General features: G+C 41.0%; 1 protein-coding gene across 1 annotated transcript in view; it reads left to right on the forward strand.

Annotated features, from left to right (window-relative positions):
- Positions 1 to 17,781, forward strand: part of top3b (DNA topoisomerase III beta) — a 69,675-nt gene that overhangs the window by 24,552 nt on the left and 27,342 nt on the right. Inside the window, exons 5-11 of the mRNA XM_078250339.1 lie at positions 5,102 to 5,298; positions 6,371 to 6,527; positions 6,618 to 6,731; positions 13,645 to 13,735; positions 15,460 to 15,614; positions 15,802 to 15,907; positions 17,127 to 17,273. Of these exons, the coding sequence (XP_078106465.1) occupies positions 5,102 to 5,298; positions 6,371 to 6,527; positions 6,618 to 6,731; positions 13,645 to 13,735; positions 15,460 to 15,614; positions 15,802 to 15,907; positions 17,127 to 17,273 (967 nt within the window). The remainder of the gene's footprint in view (positions 1 to 5,101; positions 5,299 to 6,370; positions 6,528 to 6,617; positions 6,732 to 13,644; positions 13,736 to 15,459; positions 15,615 to 15,801; positions 15,908 to 17,126; positions 17,274 to 17,781) is intronic.

The raw sequence follows: 17,781 nt of genomic DNA on the forward strand, positions 1-17,781 counted from the left end.
TAGTTGTTTGGCGAGGTTATGCGATATGTCACTGAAATTTCTGCCTCCTCCCCAATACAAAGGAGGTAAATGAAATTGTGTTTTTGGTGATTAAGGCACTGTAGATTTCTCATATAATCTCTTATCTCATCGAAAAAGCTTATTTAGTTCACAATGGGTTGCTGAGGGAGCAAAATGTATGTTCTGATGAGAGGCAAATAACAAGAAATCTATAGTAAGTAAATTTTATTTGGTTGATTGAACTCTCCAGTGACAATCTGACTGGCCCTGTTGCACAAACTTATCACTAAGTGATTCCTTTCACATTACACATAATCATTTGACACTGTATAAAAAAGTTAGTGCAACTTTAAAGGTAACATATTGTGCTCATTTTCAGGTTCATACTTGTATTTTGTGTTTCTTCTAGAACATGTTTATATGCTTTATGTTAAAAAAAAAAAAATATATATATATATATAATATAATTTTTATTTATTATTTTTATTCTCATACTGCTCACCCCTCTACAGTTTTTCCGGGGGTCTAAAAAAGTCTAAAACTTTAAAATCAAAAGTATCGTGTTCTAGGTTTTTAATTATTTTAAACAGGTCTTAATTTTCCTACGGCCATGTAACGTTATCTCTAACGCTCGTTGAAATGCTACTGCAGTGCTTTAGAATGTTTGTTTGTTTTTTTTATTCTTTTTTATTCCGTGGTATTGCAGTTCTTTCTTTCACTAGTCCAAATATAATTTGCTGTATTACAACTACAAATGGGACCAACCTGCAACTTATGTTGCAGCCAATCAGCTTTTTGTGTTATTGGCACGTCTCTTTCTGATTGTACCACAGACATAATACAAATTGTATTCTTTAGCTATGGAGAAGTGCAAATTTAGCGATACTTGGCTTGAAAAAAAAAAGTGACTTTAGAGCTTGGTTAAAGCCAGTTGCTAACGTTTTGAAGCCTACTGTTTCTTATGCAAGAAAGCAATTAAACTGCTAATTGGTGTTGAGTCCCATGCAAAAAGTGAGCAACATCTAACTGCTGTGAAGGGTCTCCAGCAAACGACAGCCATCAGCCAGTTTTGCCAAGTATCTGGCGGCTTCAGCCCCGTACCCAGCACTACCTCCACACTGCCTAAGCGAGATCCACACAGCAGCTTCGCAACTCCCGTAAGCGACCTCTGTGTTGCTTTTCGATCAGAGCCAATGCTAAGAGGGGAGGACACTAGTCCTATAATGCAAATTAGGAAATTGGGGGATTGTTTCAGGTGATGTTTCCAGACTTAGACATTTGACTTTTTTTATGTCGTGATATAGGTCATAATGGTATTTAAAAGGTCTAAAAAGTCTTACATTTGACTTGGTGAAACCTTCAGAAACCCTGCTCTATCTGAGACACTGTTGTAGCACCTGTTTCTTTAATCCCACTCCCGAAAAAGCCCAGTCTGCTCTGATTTGTCAGCGTTTCCAGCTCCGCATATGTGCGCTCTCCTTGTCCATGTACTGTCAGTCACCAATCAAGGTTTCTAAAAATGTATGGCGTCAGGAATATCTGTCATATCTCCCGAGTGCGATTAAAACACACAGATATTACTCTTCGCGCACCAAATAAACAATCAAGAGTTGTACAGGCAGCTGCTAGCATGAAACAAAACATGGAGAGAGGGAAAGAATGGCACCTGCATGTATAAAAACTAAGCAGCACGCGCACAGAGCAGCCACCACACGCCTGTGAGTGTCTGCTTTGCGAGAGCTGGAGGGCATACACGCTCTTGCAGGTAAACTCTGCTCTCAAAGTTGATTTCTGCTCCAAGGAAACCAAGGAGGCACTGGGCCTCTTATGATTGATCACTTTCAAGGCGATCCCACCCCCGGACCTCCTTAGTTTACCTTGATTGACAGCTATTGTTCAGGAAGCACAAAGGTGTACCCAAGGGGGTAAGCGAGCATCCGGAAAGCTTACCTCCTATGGGGAGATTCTAGGCTAACAAGCCATCACCTTCCGTTAGCATTCCATTGACTCCCATTCATTTTGGTGTCACTTTGACAACGAATAACTTGACATCTGAAGCGTTTAAAGACTCTATTTGTCCTTTGTTTATTTCTAATGAAACGCAACAATGTATAAAAGGCTCCATTACCTTGTATCTCACGTTATGGCCCCGTAGCAGCCGTTTTTGTAAAAATAGGTTAACGATTGTGTCATAACCACGCGACTTTCTGTCGCACAGTAGAGAAATTACTGTATAGTCAGGAGAAGCTCGCAGGCAGTTTCGACTTACATTAGCTGTTTAAGTTTAATTACTAATGTTAAGTAGCATTTTACTTAGCAATAATTAACCTGTGCCTATATTATCTCTTTACATATAACTACGCTCTCCGTCTCTGCAAGATTCGGAATGATTGAGATTTCTCTTGGCACAGCTACCAGAAGACTTAGGTTGCTCACGTCCCATCTACGTCATCAAGCTCAGTTTGAGGCTGCGCAGTACGCTCAGCCATCACCGGAAAAGTGACTTCACTGGTCTCCGTCAAAGTATATGGTGTTACTGTGTCCATTTCTTTTACTGTCTATGGGTGTACTGGGCGAAGAACAGTTTTTCTGTCTTTATTAACAATGTAGTGCAAGATGGCACCGTGAATAAAATAATGTCGGCATGCGATTCATTTATTTTACACTTCACTCGGCTTTTCGTCGTGCCTAACGGCTACTATTTTGACCCTTTGGTGCTGCCGTACTTCTTCATAACACATCTTCTGCTGCAGAATGCAGGCAGGCTGCCGGCATGGAGAAAGACAGCAGCAACACACTTCTGAATGGCGCTTTTCTTTTTAAAAAAAACTCCCGGACGGCTCAGTAGACAATTCGAAAGCCATATGCACATTGTGTAAAGCCGAATTAAAATATCACCGAAGCACGTCAAGCTTGAGCTACCACCTACGAGCTAAGCATATTAACGTGACACAGTTTGATGCTAGCGGGCTCAGGCAAAGCAGTATTTTGGAGAGTGCTACTTGCCGACCTGTGGATGAAACCAAATCCAAAAAAATTACTACAGCTCTTGCAAAATGGGTGGCAACTAACTGCAGACCTGTCAGCATTGTAGAGGACTCGGGTCTTAAAGAAGTGCTACGGTTGGCATGTTCTGACCCGTCTTATACACTGCCATCGAGGGGGACAGTAGTTTCACCATACACAGCCTGTATGACACGGAGAAAGCCGCTAAACTGGAACTTCTGCCAAGTGCAAACGCTGTCTCATTAACCGGTGATCACTGGACGTGGGTCAAACACCATCTCTTCAGTCTTGGAAACGTTTAGAACAAGATGGTTATCGTCGCACCAATTCACAAACCTTTCAATTTCCATAAAATAATCAGATGGGTCACAGTTCTTTTTCAGCAGAGATACAATTGCAGTGTCATCAGAAAATTTAATGACATGATTATTTGGATAAAAACTTCTACACTCATCTGTGTATAAAGTGAAAAGGACAGGTGAACTGACACAGCCCTGAGGGGCTCCTGTGCTCAACATTTTTGATTCAGATAGAATCCCATTAACGCTGACCTGCTGTCTACGATTGGGTGATACCATTTGATAATAAGGGGGTGTACTTTAAAATCATTCAGCCTCTTAATTAACAAATGTGGCTGCAGCGTATTAAAAGCTGAGCTAAAATCAACGAATAGGAGGCGTGCGTATGAGGTAGAATCCTCTAAATGTCTGTTAATACTGTGTCACAGCGATGATGGCGTCATCAGTGCTTCTGTTACTCTTGTTACTCTGAAGTCTCTTGTTTCGAATCTACAGAAAAAAATGATTCAACTAATTTGCTTTATCCCTCTCATTTATCACATTAATACACCTCTTAGTTGGTGCCATGTTTGTCATGGCTTTTAGAGAGTCCCAGAGTTTCTTATTGTTCATAGTCAAACAGTGGGTTTCCAATTTTTCTCTCTTCTTACATCTAGCTGTCCTTAATTTGTGATTAATTTCTTTCTGCATAATTTTCATACTTACAAGGTCCCCTCTCTTGAATGCTATTTTTCTCTGTACAATGCACTCTTCTCTCCGAACTCGTGCTGAGCAGGTAATTTATGGACTTCGTATTTGCTGATCTCACTTGACTGCTCATTTATTTGCCTCACTGTTATTTGTCTCAATCCTTCCTTGATCGCGCACCGCCCCCACCCCTCCCCCACGTAGTTGCTAGTAGCCAAGGAGGACACGGCGGATTAAAAAAACATGATGGACTCTTCAGAAGAGGTAATTATCTTCATTTGAGTCTCTGCCACCGGATGACACAATCTTCTGAACATAGCCATACTGAGAAATACAGAGAGAGTTGTGTGGAGCTGATAGTCTTAATTAGCTTTGTAGCAACTCATTTGGCAATGGCTTGAATGTAACGGACGTTCATTAATATCAAAAAGTTACTCACTAGTTTTTCAGTGTTTCAGCAAACATTCCAGTTAAGTTTCAGCAGAAAAAAAATATTCAACTGACATGCATTCTTTAGGGTACAGTAGATAAAAGTGATATGTATGTATGTATGTATATATATGAATGAATGAGATAAAAACTTCAGCGACTTTTTTAGTACAAACAACTACGGTGAGTCTGCATGGACAAACAGAGCTGCACCGTCAAAACTGCCAACTTTCCTAAAGGGGCAGCAAAATAAGTATAGCAGTGGGTATAATAGAATTATATGAACAGTAGCAATAATAATGGCAATAATTCTTCAACCTTTATACTAATTAATCATTGAGGGGTGACCCTCAGTTACAATGTCACAGAGTCAAATTACAGACAAAAACAAAATAACAAAACAGAAAAGAATCCTAACAAAAATAGAAAGACTTAGAAGTATGACTAATAATTCCTTATCCATGTTGACTTAACCACCGGTAGTCAGGGCTGATTTATCTCAGAAGAATTATGTGTTTTGTGAACATTAAAACATGTAAACATGGTTTTGTAGAAACCCAAAATGCAAGTATGAACCTGAAAATGAGCATATGTGGGACCAGAGGAGTAAAGGGTCATGGAAAATATACTGTATTATTTTCATTTTCTACCACTCAGTCATTATTTTTCTTGCCTCCCAGGTACTGGATGCCATTGAGCCAGTGATGAGCAAGGGGAGTGGCAGGGAGCGGAGTGTTTACCGTGCCAAATTCAGCTCCATCACTGACACTGATATCTGGAATGCCATGAATGGTCTGGGAGAGCCCAACCGCAACGAAGCCCTGTCAGTGGATGCACGTCAGGAGCTGGATTTGCGCATAGGCTGTGCCTTCACCCGGTAAGCTGCTTTCTACAGCAACACATTGGCTCTTGGCACCTTGTGTTAGATTTCCTGCAGCTTTTGGTGTTACGTGTGTGTGTCTGTGTGTCTGTGTCACATCACACGCATGGGGCTTCACTACTCTCAGTCAAGTCTGTCTTTGCAGCTGGCTACAGGTGTCGTGAACAAAACTGATTGCTGTCTACCCTACATGCAAGTAATGAAATTATTCACAAACACATGTTAGATAAACGCCCAGGCTCTTGTGCTTTCCAGCAAGTTGTTTTGTTGCCAGCAGTTGCGCACATTTCACCTGCCCTTTCACCGGTTCAGTGCACTCTAGTGGCTTCCCCAGCCGCACATTTCTTCTGCCTTTCTGCGCAATGTAGCATTTCCTCAGCCACACATTTCTCCTGCTGTTCTGCACACTGTAGAGGCTTCTCCATCATGCTGAGCCAGGCTCCCTGCCTTCCCTGCTCGGGCCACATCGCTAAATACTACCTCAATCTGTGACTGCTACACGAAAAAGCGGACACGCCAAATCTCTAGATAAGCTGCAGCCTGATTGAACAATTCTGTCGTTGCATCCACATGACACAAGCCTTCCGTGATCGCGCACCACCCCTCCTCCACACAGTTGCTCTTTAGCCAAGGAGGAGACGTAGGATAAAAAAAAAGGATGGACTCTTCAAAAGAGGTATCTCGAGTTTCTGCGCGCGAAAGTTGCCGGTCAACACCAATTTCTAAACATAGCCATACTGAGAAATACAGAGAGAGTTTTGTTGAGCTGATTAGCTTTGTATCAATTAATTTGGCAATGGCTTGTATGTAACGGAAGTTCATTAATATAAAAAACTACACTAAAGCTTTTAAATAACACTCCAAAGATACATTTTGGCAAGGGAAAAACTGGCATGGCCATTTTAAAAGGGGTTCCTTGGACTCTCAACTCAAGATATCTGAATGAAATGTTACTCAAAACTCACTGACTGTAAAGTCTGTAGAGCTGCACTTATTGTGTGTATAACTTATTACAACTGATCTAAGGTAATAATAATTAGCCTGTCTATGTTGATATAATATTTTTCAGGTTCCAGACCAAGTATTTCCAGGGTAAGTACGGTAATCTAGACTCCTCCTTGATCTCATTTGGACCATGCCAGACCCCAACACTAGGCTTCTGTGTGGAGCGCCATGACAAGATCCAGTCCTTTAAACCAGAGACTTACTGGGTCCTCCAAGCAAAGGTAAATCCCCTGTTTCCCTCCCCCTGACACAGTGTGAATGATCTCTTCCATCCGTGCTATATACTGACAGAGATGCTGTGTTTTGGTCAGGTGTTTAAAGGAAAGGACAGCCCACTGACACTGGACTGGAACAGGGTGAGGGTCTTTGACAGGGAGGTGGGTCAGATGTTCGTCAACCTGACCAAGACTTTTTGGGAGGCCCAGGTAAGAGCAAATTGCAGAGCATGCAAGTCCTTTCCCGTCAGCAGAAAGTGTAACCAGCAGTGGCAGTGCAATTCCACTAGGAAGAATTCACGTGAACATAAAACAGCCTGCCTGATATATTTCTGTTAAGAAATTGCAGTAGAGATGTCAAAAATATGTTTGAGGTCTTTTAAATATAGTGTCTCAATCACGTAATTTGCCCACCAGAGAGCACTTAATTTTTACACTTAAAATAACAAACTTAAACCTGGGGTAGGTACACACACACACACACACACACACACACACACACACACACACACACACACACACACACACACACACACACACAGATTTGCTCTATGGGTGATTAGAAAACGGCAGAGGAGCAGAATCGATTGATTGATGACCGTTGCAGAGAAATGCGCTTTTGGTCGAAACAGCGAGGCGGCTGCTTGCCTGTCCCTGGACATATTGTCCCTGATGTTAAACGTTTATCATGCTTCTTGCGGTCGGGGCATTGCAGAACCGTCTGGTCGTTTTATACTGATTGCGATCAAAGCGGTCAGCATCGGCCATAGCGGCTCCAAAAACGGACTTCTTCTCTTCTGTAGCCAATCATTGCAATGCAGTCTGTGAAACCGCATCGCCTTGTTACAAAATCTTGAGAACAGGTTTTTATGCTTCTTGCAGTCAGCACGGTCTGAGGGGTCGCCGCAAACCATCGCAGTCATACTGATTTGCGGTCAGAGCAGTAGTCAAAGCAGCTAAAAAAAACGACTACTTCTGTAGCTCATCATTGCAATGGTGTCCGCATTACTACAAAATCTCGGGCGCACATTCACCCAGGTCGCAGTTGCGTGATATCATCACTAACTCTCATAGAATGATATATGTGACTATATCAGGATGAAATGAATAGCTAGTACTTGTTGATGTATGAACGTGGTCCATATACCCGTGCTCATCTAAAAGCAGGTTAATGGTCGCTGTGGTGTTCCTGGTGTGAGGTGCGTGAGCCATAAAATTACATCAACAAGTTTTCGCGGCACATGGTCGTCCAACTAATTTTTGTAACTCGTCGCACCCTGTGCTTTCCGTTTCAACATGGTCAGCTAGGAAGACTGGTCGTCCAGGTTGGCCTGTACAAACATCTGTATGATTGTTCTGTTGTCTCTACTACTACTTGCTTATTCACAGATTATTTTGTTTGTATGCCACCTGGTGTTTCATCAAATACTGCAATGAACAATGCTTGTAGCAGGCATCTCTGAAGGCCTTAGAAACAGAGAAATCCTCCGTTTCAACTAGGTCCTCTGACAGTTGTAGCCCATCAAGAAGCTTTCTTAATCAGTCATGGAATTACAGTGTCTTTGTAACATAAATAAATAACTATGAATCAAAAAATCAACTCACAAATCTCCGTTTTGCTCCGCAACCTTTCAACCCACGTCTTTTTTTTTAGCTGTGGAGCCGTTAGCGCCACCTTCCAATTAGCCTACTGCTCCGAATAAGTGACAAAATAACACCAACATGTTCCTGTTTACTTGTTGTGATTTGTATAGTCACATAGGTGACATTTTCTGACTCCAAATACAATGCTCAGAGCCTCTCGTTCAAGTTGAGCATAATTAGACTCTGCATTGTTTAATGTCCATGATGCAAAAACGATCGGCTTTTCCTCACCGTCTTGCAGTATGTGAGAGATCACCCCCCGTACGCCGTAAGTAGGACTACTACGGAATAATAACCGTTTATTAGCCCAACAGCATGTCTTAACAAAAGCATGGCTAACACCGACAACGGAAGCTAAAATTACCCACAATCCATCAGCTGTATCTCAACTACGGATATGACAGTGGCCCAAAATACACAACACAAAACTATTAAAAAATTCTGCTGTGGTGCTACCGGACCCTGGGGCCTTAGCCGCAGGCAGGGCCCTCCATTACCTTTTTAATTACCTCCTATAGTCAAATCTACATTAATGAGTTCTCTTTGCTCTTCTGTCAGTTTGGGAAGCCCTAGTGGCCCTTTAAAAGGAACACATTTCTTCACCAGTAGAGGTAGATAATGACCTATAGAGATCAGTGTAAAATTCTTTAAAATCTTGTTAATTTCTAAAGTTGCTGTAAAAACATCTCCAGAATTGGATCTAACTGCAGAAATAGTGGAAGCCAATTCCTTCTGTTTTATGTTTTTTAGCAAGTAAGTTTCCTGCCTTGTCTCCCGACTCAAAACAATATTGTATTGCCCTGAATAAACTGAATTCAATATTCTAAGATAGAATTAATTGAGTCAGGTTTCTCAGGCAAACCTGCGATATTCTTCGCTTAATCTCAGTTTCAATATGTTTGATTTTACTTTCTCATTCTAACAGTGCTTTAGCACTATTCCTCTTAGGAAATTAAGCATGTTGTATAATGCGCCCCCTGATCACAGCCTTTAAGGCCTCCCATGCCGCCCCTGATGATGACACTTTGGACCAAAGTAATCTTTTAGCTCAGACCTACTGTAAGTCATTCTATATTGTCTGTCTCCTGTAGAAGAGCGGAGTTGAGGCGCCACCTATAAGAGCATCTTCTCTCACTTTGAGGCAACAGGTCTAGGCACACCACGCATGATCAGAGATTACGATATTTCCTATCGCACATCAAAGGGAGGGAGCCAGTGATTTGGACATTAAAAAAGTTCAAAATTCTCCAAATATCAACCAAGCCTAAAATCTTTAATGTGAGAGGGGCTCTGGGAGCCCTGCCCCACTGTATTCCCCCCGCCCCCTAGAACAATATTATACAAATCTATAAAAACAAATGCTGGATTATCTATATATGTTAGCCAATATTAGTTCTTGCCCTTGTATTTCAGCTTGTAATTTCCTTTATAATCTATAAAAAATGCCTGATCATCTACATTAGGTGCATATACAGTATGTTAGCCAGAATTAGTTCTTGCCCTTTATTTCAGCCAGAACAATAATAACTCTTCCAGAATTATCCTTTAATTTAAATTGCTGGCACATCAGCACATAAAAGCAAATCCCAATCCCTCAATCTCCATCAACTCCCGAATCAACTCACCCAAAAACTTTACTGCATCTCCTCCTTCCTTACCCTCGGGGATGCCCACAAAATGGACATTATTGCATCAGGATCGATTTTCAAAATCCTTTTCCCAGAGCATGTCAACATCTCTTTTGGTGGCAGCCGGATTATCCCATCTTTCTTTCTCGTTCTAACTCAATGGAGATTTTCTCTTGACTAGATCTTAACGCTCCACTGTGAAGCTAGCGCTAATGGATCTCCGTTTTCAGTGAGGCTGTACCAGACTCTCCCTGTGACCATTCTGCCTCGGGGGACCGGCGGCGCAGCGAGAAGCAGCTGCCGTCTATCAGTATTAATTTGAGACAGTTTCATAACCTGTGAAAATGTCTCATAGTAGGGTTATATAGTAGTCCAATTCCGTGTTTTGGTATTGTTGGTTTTAACACTTGATGCGAGCCGTACGAGAGTAGCCTACACATGAAAACCACAGTTCCAACCTCTTTATTGGCATTGCCCTAACTCCCTGAACAAGCTCTAGAGGCGCAGCATCCCGCTCCATCTCTCTGCTGAGCCCCGTTCATGTAACAGCGGCAGCAACTGTATTTTCATACCATGATGGTTAAATTTGAAATTAAGCCACGGTTCACATGCATGCTGAACCGTAGGGGTGGTCTGTTACACTACTATTGAACATCACTGACAATTTATTGATCAATAGAATACATTAAAAATAGAAAACATTACACTTCCTAACGTTTTATAGGCCTATTCATGACACTTGTATTATTGTACAAATTAGCTACAACAGTAATAGCAGTTATCCTACTTATGTAAGTGGCTCCTAACTGTTTCGACTTAGGAGCAAAATGTGCTCCTTGGGGAAAAGTTACAGAATTTTGTGTTTTTCTTGACCTAAATAAAGACGTTTTCACCATACATTTGTGCCTAAAAATGTATCCGAATGCAGGAAATGACTCTCTTTGACTCTCAAAATTTCTAGGGGGAGGACTCCCAGACCCCCACCCCCACCCCCTTCATGTGTCCCTCCAAAAGCTCATTTTGAGCCAGGAAAAACCTTGGCATATGCTTCTTAATATCTCCACCGGCCGCTAACTTTCTAGTTCTCAACATTTTTGGCATCCACAACGTTTCTCGCACTGGCTGAGCACAAATGCCTCTGGTTAGTATTTTTAAAAGGATAAATATAGCAGTACACTATATGGAGCTCACTTCTCAGTTGGGTCTGGTTGAAACAGAGTATCCGCGAAGTAAAAACATCGGCAGCTATACATACATTGTCTTGCTCTGGATGAAGTGAAGGCTGAAGCACGTAGGTAGAGAGAACTGTATATATACTAGAGCTGTCAATCTTCCTCTATAATACCATTCAAATGTAATTGTTATTAATATGTACTACACTACTCAGGCTTATGCATTGCCACTATAAGCACATGTAACAATCACTTGATTGTTACATGTTCTGTCCACTAGAGGGACTTCCAACATTAGCCTGGCCTTGAAGGGGACCTACGTCATGGCGCATTGCATTTCTTGCACGCCACTCTGTTTACATTCATTTTCAACCATGAGTGATAAACACAAATCAACAGTGAACTCTGTAATGAATCATTATCTATCTGATTCTGATCTAACTCGTGCATTGTTTAAATTATGACACAAATTTGTCATAAATTAAGTAACAATAGTGTTAGCCACAATGCTAACGGCATTGATAACTAAGCCAAATGGTGCTGTCACTACTATTTTAGTGATTTATAAGCAACCTGTTTCTTGTAGATTGTCACTTTACTGAGAATACAGCTATTAGAAGGTAATATATGAAGTCGAAGCTAACTCTGACAGCTGTCGGGCAGATAACATTAACTTTAGCGCTCTCCATGAAGTTCCCAGCTAAGCTCCTATAACTCGCGACGATTTCCAGCCGCAGCCTCACTCACCCTGTGCTAACGTTACTCGGTACGTAACGTTAGCTCAGTGATCTTAAGACCTCACAATGTCTTGTGTTTCTCTCTCCCGCTAACTTATTGTTCATCAGACGTGACATGACAAAAGCATTTTGTTTTCACATGCGGGTAGACCAAGGCACGAAGAGGGAGATTAGCTAACGTTAGCCAATATATTTATTAAAAAAATCGCATTTGAGTAGTAATTTTAGCATTGCAATAGTATTGATTTTTTTACTATTCGACTTTCGGAATTCGTTCAAACAGCCCTAATATATACGGTCTAGCAGTATTTATTCTTATTCTTCCTCACTTGTACATTTTGGATGTGACGGTTGGTATTTGCGGTATTTGTCCTACCCCTCCTCCAATGTGATTGTTCGGCTGGGTAAAAGTGACAGTGACAAGTGCAGCTGTTTAACCAAAATTGAACACTCTTCAACTTTCTGCTACCAGAAAAAACACTCCAAATGTGCAAAGCTCAGCACAGAATAAACGCTCATCACCTCGCCACGCCACTTGTTGGTAGTATTGTATAAATATGCGGCGCTCCAATTTCAAAGCATTAAAAACTGGACTGGCCTCAGGAAAAAACGCTTTAATGGACACACAACACAACCAGGTAGAGTGCACCGTGACAATTCAGTTAATATAGAGTTACTGTGCAGTTGTTTTTTCCCTATCCACCAATCAATTGGTTGAAGAGTAAGTGTAAATGGGCTGCATTTATATAGCGTCTTAATGCCTACTCAAAGTGCTCTTACATAGTACAAGCACTACTCACCATGACACACATGCATACACTGGTAACCGAGGCTGCCATCACATAAACCTTCATCAAATAAACATTTACATGCTGTTGGTCACCGATGGCGCAGCAACGGGAGCAATTAAGGACACTTCGACAGCTAGACCGCAGGGGCCAGGGATCGACCCACTGACCTTGTGTGGAGTTTAACTCCGAAAAGACAGTTAACCACAGGTTCCCGTTAATCTTACGATGGACATGTGTTGTGATATTTAAATGAACCGTCAACGGCGAAATAAAAGCCTCTTATTTACAAGAGCGGTCTGACAGACCTCCAGCTTACAGCGAGGTGTCTGGGCAAGACTGGCCGAGCGACGAGCTAGAGGCCGGGGCAGGCGCTTGCTGGCTGTCGCCTCACTTCATGGAGGTTCTCAACTCCGAAAACTTTGAAGCAAATTGTCAATTCGGCATCAATTTTCGCAAAACTGCCTATATTCGAAATCTAAACAGTTAATTTCTCGCCTAAAACGTTGTCAGAAGTGAATTTAATGATGAATAAGATGGTGAAAATTGTTGTTCGTTGTTGCTCTGTCTGCAAGTTCCGAGTTGGCAGTGGGTGTGACTTATAAGTTCGACCAATCAAGTACACCTAGGAAAAGGGAAAAGATCCTGCTCTGAAGTAGGAGCTAAAAAAAGTATGCTACTGCGGCCAGAGGAACTTAAAAATCCCAAAATTTTTCCTGTCGGAACACGACGAAAAAAGTGTTCTAGGAACGTTTAGTTCTAAGAACTGCAAAAATCCCTCCGGTCAGAAAGCCCCTATTACCTGTGTATTTAGTCTATTTGCTTTCTGTGTCTGGGTTGGGTTCGTCGTCAGTCGTTTGTTGTGAGTTCCCTTCCTGTGCTAAAGCTGTATTTCCATGTTGGATTTCTCTGTGTTTCTGTGTTTCTCTTGTGTCGGGATTATTCCTCAGCTTATCATGGTTTGTAAATTCTCCTTCTGTTTCATTAAATTATTTATACAAACTGCTGCTCCCTCCTCGCCTTTCTGCACTTGGGTCCAAGCCTCACAAATCCTGACAACCTGATGGATTCATCCAAGGCACGGTCATCCAGAATTGGAACTTACCTTAGTTGACCTCTGATATAAGATATATCTGATACCTCTCTTAATACAGGTGGAGTCAGTGAGTAAGAAAGAGAAGGCTAAGCAGAGGCCCCAGGCCTTGAACACAGTGGAGATGTTGAGAGTGGCCAGCTCTGCCTTAGGTATGTTCACATCAACATGAGCAGCGTTTCATTAGTTGTCATTTCCCCATAACTATTAGTTCTCCTCTTGGTAATGAACTTAATGAGAGTGAATACTTGGGAATTTGAGAATCTGTGTAAGCATGTAATAGTGGCTCGTATCGCAGCTGCCGACTGCAGCGATCTTGCTTAATACTGGACCATTCAGTCACTTAGACACAACAACATAGGAAATTAGGGTCCAGGTTGAAAACTACACAAATAAAAAATGAGCCCTCACAATTGAAAAGCTGGAACTAGGGAATGTTAGGCATTTTTATTTATTTTTAGAAATGAGTATGAGATCATTTGACTAAACAATTAACTGACCAATTGCTTCAGCTCTAGTTTAGATATAAAGTAAATTTATGAATACTTTGTGCAAACAGTCAAGTTTTAAAGGTTTAAAGGATAAGGCTGGCATTCTATATTTTTCTTCCTGTCAACAAATTCCATAAAAAGAGCATTAGTGGGTAATTTCCATTACCCACTGGGCTGTCTGTGCTGTGTAACAGCTGCGCCGTGGTTTTGTTCCGTCCTCTGTCACGCACCATACCAAACCGGGAGCGTCTCAGAAGCGCAGTGTCATGCCTGCCCGACTCACAGATTTTAGTAGCTCTCAAAGTACTAGAAAGAACATTCAGGTGTTTATTAAGCTAGTAGTATCTACCTTACACTCTAAGCACTCCTGCAATTAAACTTCATGCCTTCTCTTTTCTGGCGTTGTCCTTTTAAAAATTATCTGCGTATAGTGGCGGTTTTGCATCACTTCCTGTGAAAACCGGAAGTAGGACAGATATCAATAAGTTTTAGGATAATAGAAGATTATGTTTATTTTTTTGAGTTATTTACTGGAGATTCTGCTCTTTCCTAAGAACAAATCCCAAATAAGAAAACACTGATGAATGTCAGAATCTTTGTGAAAACTGCGTAAGTGGGTTATAAGAAGAAATTTCGGTTACACTTTACTTGACGGTATCTACATAAGAGTGACATGACACTGTCATGAATGTGTCATAAACATTATAGACAGTCATAAACGTTTATGACATAACTCTTCTTAGTAAGTGTCATTCGGTTTTTGTCATGACAAGTTATGGTTAGAATTAGAGTTAGCGTTAGGGGTCATGTGTCATGACTGTGTCATGACAGTGTCATGTGTTCATGACAGTGTCATGTCACTCTTATGTAGATACCTTCAAGTAAAGTGTTACCAACATTTCTTCATATGAACGGTTGAAGAATAAGCCTCTTGTTGGTTTGTTTGTTTTAATGTGATTTGTTGACTATCAGAAATATTTGGAATATTCAGCCTTATTATATATTTAAAACAAATGCAAAATACTTTTTATTTACTATAAATGAAAATATAGGAAGTGCAGTTTCAGAGATTATTCAGTAGAAGGTATTAGGCAAATTGCACAGTAGAACTCCATACTGTGGTTAAAAGAAAATCCACTTTTAAATTATATTTACAGCATTTAGTCTAGGACACAGTTGTCTGGAAATCTGAAAATGACCGTCTTCAAAAACATTCTACGCAACTTTCATAGGATAAAACAAATGTGGAGTCCGGTATTCTGATAGTCCAACCATCACCGTAATTCAGACTGAGACCCAGTAAGATCAAGTAATAAAATGACAGCTCCAGTTTTGTGAGGGTGTAAGAAAAGAGAAAACATTTTTGATAATTTTTGATGCCTCAGGTATGGGTCCCCAGCATACCATGCAGATTGCAGAGCGTCTGTATACACAGGGCTACATCAGCTACCCACGTACTGAGACTACCCACTACCCAGAGAACTTCGACCTGAAGGGAACACTGGAGCAGCAGACCAACAATCCCTTCTGGGCAGAGGAGGTGAGCACCCCTGTGGGGCCAAGGATACAAAAAGGAATAATTCTCTGATACATTCAAGGCCAGCAGTTTATGTATACAGAAACAGATTTATTGTAATTATGTCCATAGGCAGGCAGTTACAATATGTGGATTGAATGTGGATACATATCAATGTATGTTTCTAAAACATGTTTTACCCCTCCATCAGGTGAAGGCTCTGCTTTCAACTGGATTAAATCGACCCAGGAAAGGAACTGATGCTGGAGACCATCCACCTATCACTCCCATGCGTGCTGCCTCAGAACGGGAACTGGGTGAGTCATACAACTAATTAGATAATAGATAATACATATCACCTCAGATCAAAAAGTAAGGGCAAGACATCAGCTGTCAAAATAGCCATTTTATTGTATATGATATACTGATGACAGACTTGTATACCGTATTTTGTTGTTTTTACTGTTTAGTGTCTGTGTGTTTTTAACTCTTTTATTCAAACTTTACAAAACCACACACCATATTTTTGCCATATTCACATGCTTTTCAACAGTTCCTACTTATGGCATTTTTTTTCTCCTTGCATTCCAGCTGCAACAATAATTAGTCATTTTTGCACATACATCTTACAAAACCAATACAAGGTCGGGGTGTAAATGACTCAGCCTTGATCATATTAGATTAAAATATAATAATCTATATTAACATTACCGTTATATTATCATTGCAGTAGCAGAGGCATTACAGGCATTCACCTCTTTACGAATTTCGGCTTCTGAAGCCGTAAGGCATTTGTGATTTTTTTTCTTTTTTTCTCCAATTCGTACAGCTCCCATACCCTTTGGTCCAAACATTATACGTTGGGGGTTATACACTTGATGGCTGCTGCTAACGTGATATGTATAAATATGCCTTGTCTCTGCCAACGACACTGTCTGGTAGCACACCTAGAAGAACCACTGTAGGGTCTTTGGGTATCTCATAGTGAAAGACTACTTTAAGAGCATCAAAGACATCCTTCCTCACTTAATCTTGGGCATGACCACAGAATATTACCAATGTGCTGTCCATTGTTTGGTGCTTTTTATTGTGTATAGTGTAACCGTACATGACAAAGCATGTTAAAGACTTTTTACACTGATCAGCAGAACACGTCTTAATTGATTAAAGTGTCAATTTACCCAGATTTTTACCACTTTACTTGTTTTTATTAGTTTTGAGATTTTTGCCTCCACCCCAATACATATAATTTGTTATTACTTTTAGTCATGTGTATACACTAGAAGAAGTCCTTCAGGAGAGACTGTCTGAAAATCTCCGCTATTATATATCATATTTAAATGATTAATATGTGTCACCCCTCTTATGACTGCCGGCTTTTCACTTTGTATTCGAGTGTGGCCGTTTGGAACAACTACAAACAATTTGGCCTTCTGGTGTGGTTGGACAACGACACGCCCTGACCTTTAAATTCTTCCATGGACGCCTTCATGTTCATCCTCTAACCCAAGTTCTTCCTCTTCTGCTATTCCACAGGAAGTGATGGCTGGCGGCTATACGATTACATCACACGGCATTTCATTGCCACTGTCAGTCAGGATTGCAAATACTTACAGACCACCATAGACTTCAACCTTGGCACAGAGGCCTTCTCATGTAGTGGCAAAACCCTAATATCCCCAGGTAAAGCCAGCTGGGCACACATTCAGCTTGCCTCTTGAGTACCAAACTGCTGTTGGCACTTTGCACATTTGTAGCTCCTACTTCAGTAATATCTGCTGCTTTGTGTTCGACATAGACCTGCACTCGCTCACCTGAGCAGCGTTGAGTCTGTGGTACTGGCACAGCAGCCTTCATGATAGATTGGCTTGACAGAGTGGTGACTACAGACCATACAGACAGAGAGGCCGGCTGCATACACAGGAGAGGAAATTTCACCGGACATTATGACTGGAGAGAATTAAATATGTCAGACTTTAACAGATTTACCGGCTAAAAACCGGTAATTACTGATAAAGGAAACACTGCTATGAGGGTTTTTGGACAATTTTTGTCATGGTTTTGTTGGTGTCAATGAATTTCCAATAACAATATACAGTAGATACATTTGCATAAATCAAGCATATTTGTCCATTCCCATGTTAATTAAGTATTAAATATGTGACAAATAAAAAAATTAAGGTACATTTTG

The sequence above is a fragment of the Sander vitreus genome, chromosome 5 (assembly GCF_031162955.1).
Source record: "Sander vitreus isolate 19-12246 chromosome 5, sanVit1, whole genome shotgun sequence".
Lineage (NCBI taxonomy): Eukaryota > Metazoa > Chordata > Actinopteri > Perciformes > Percidae > Sander > Sander vitreus.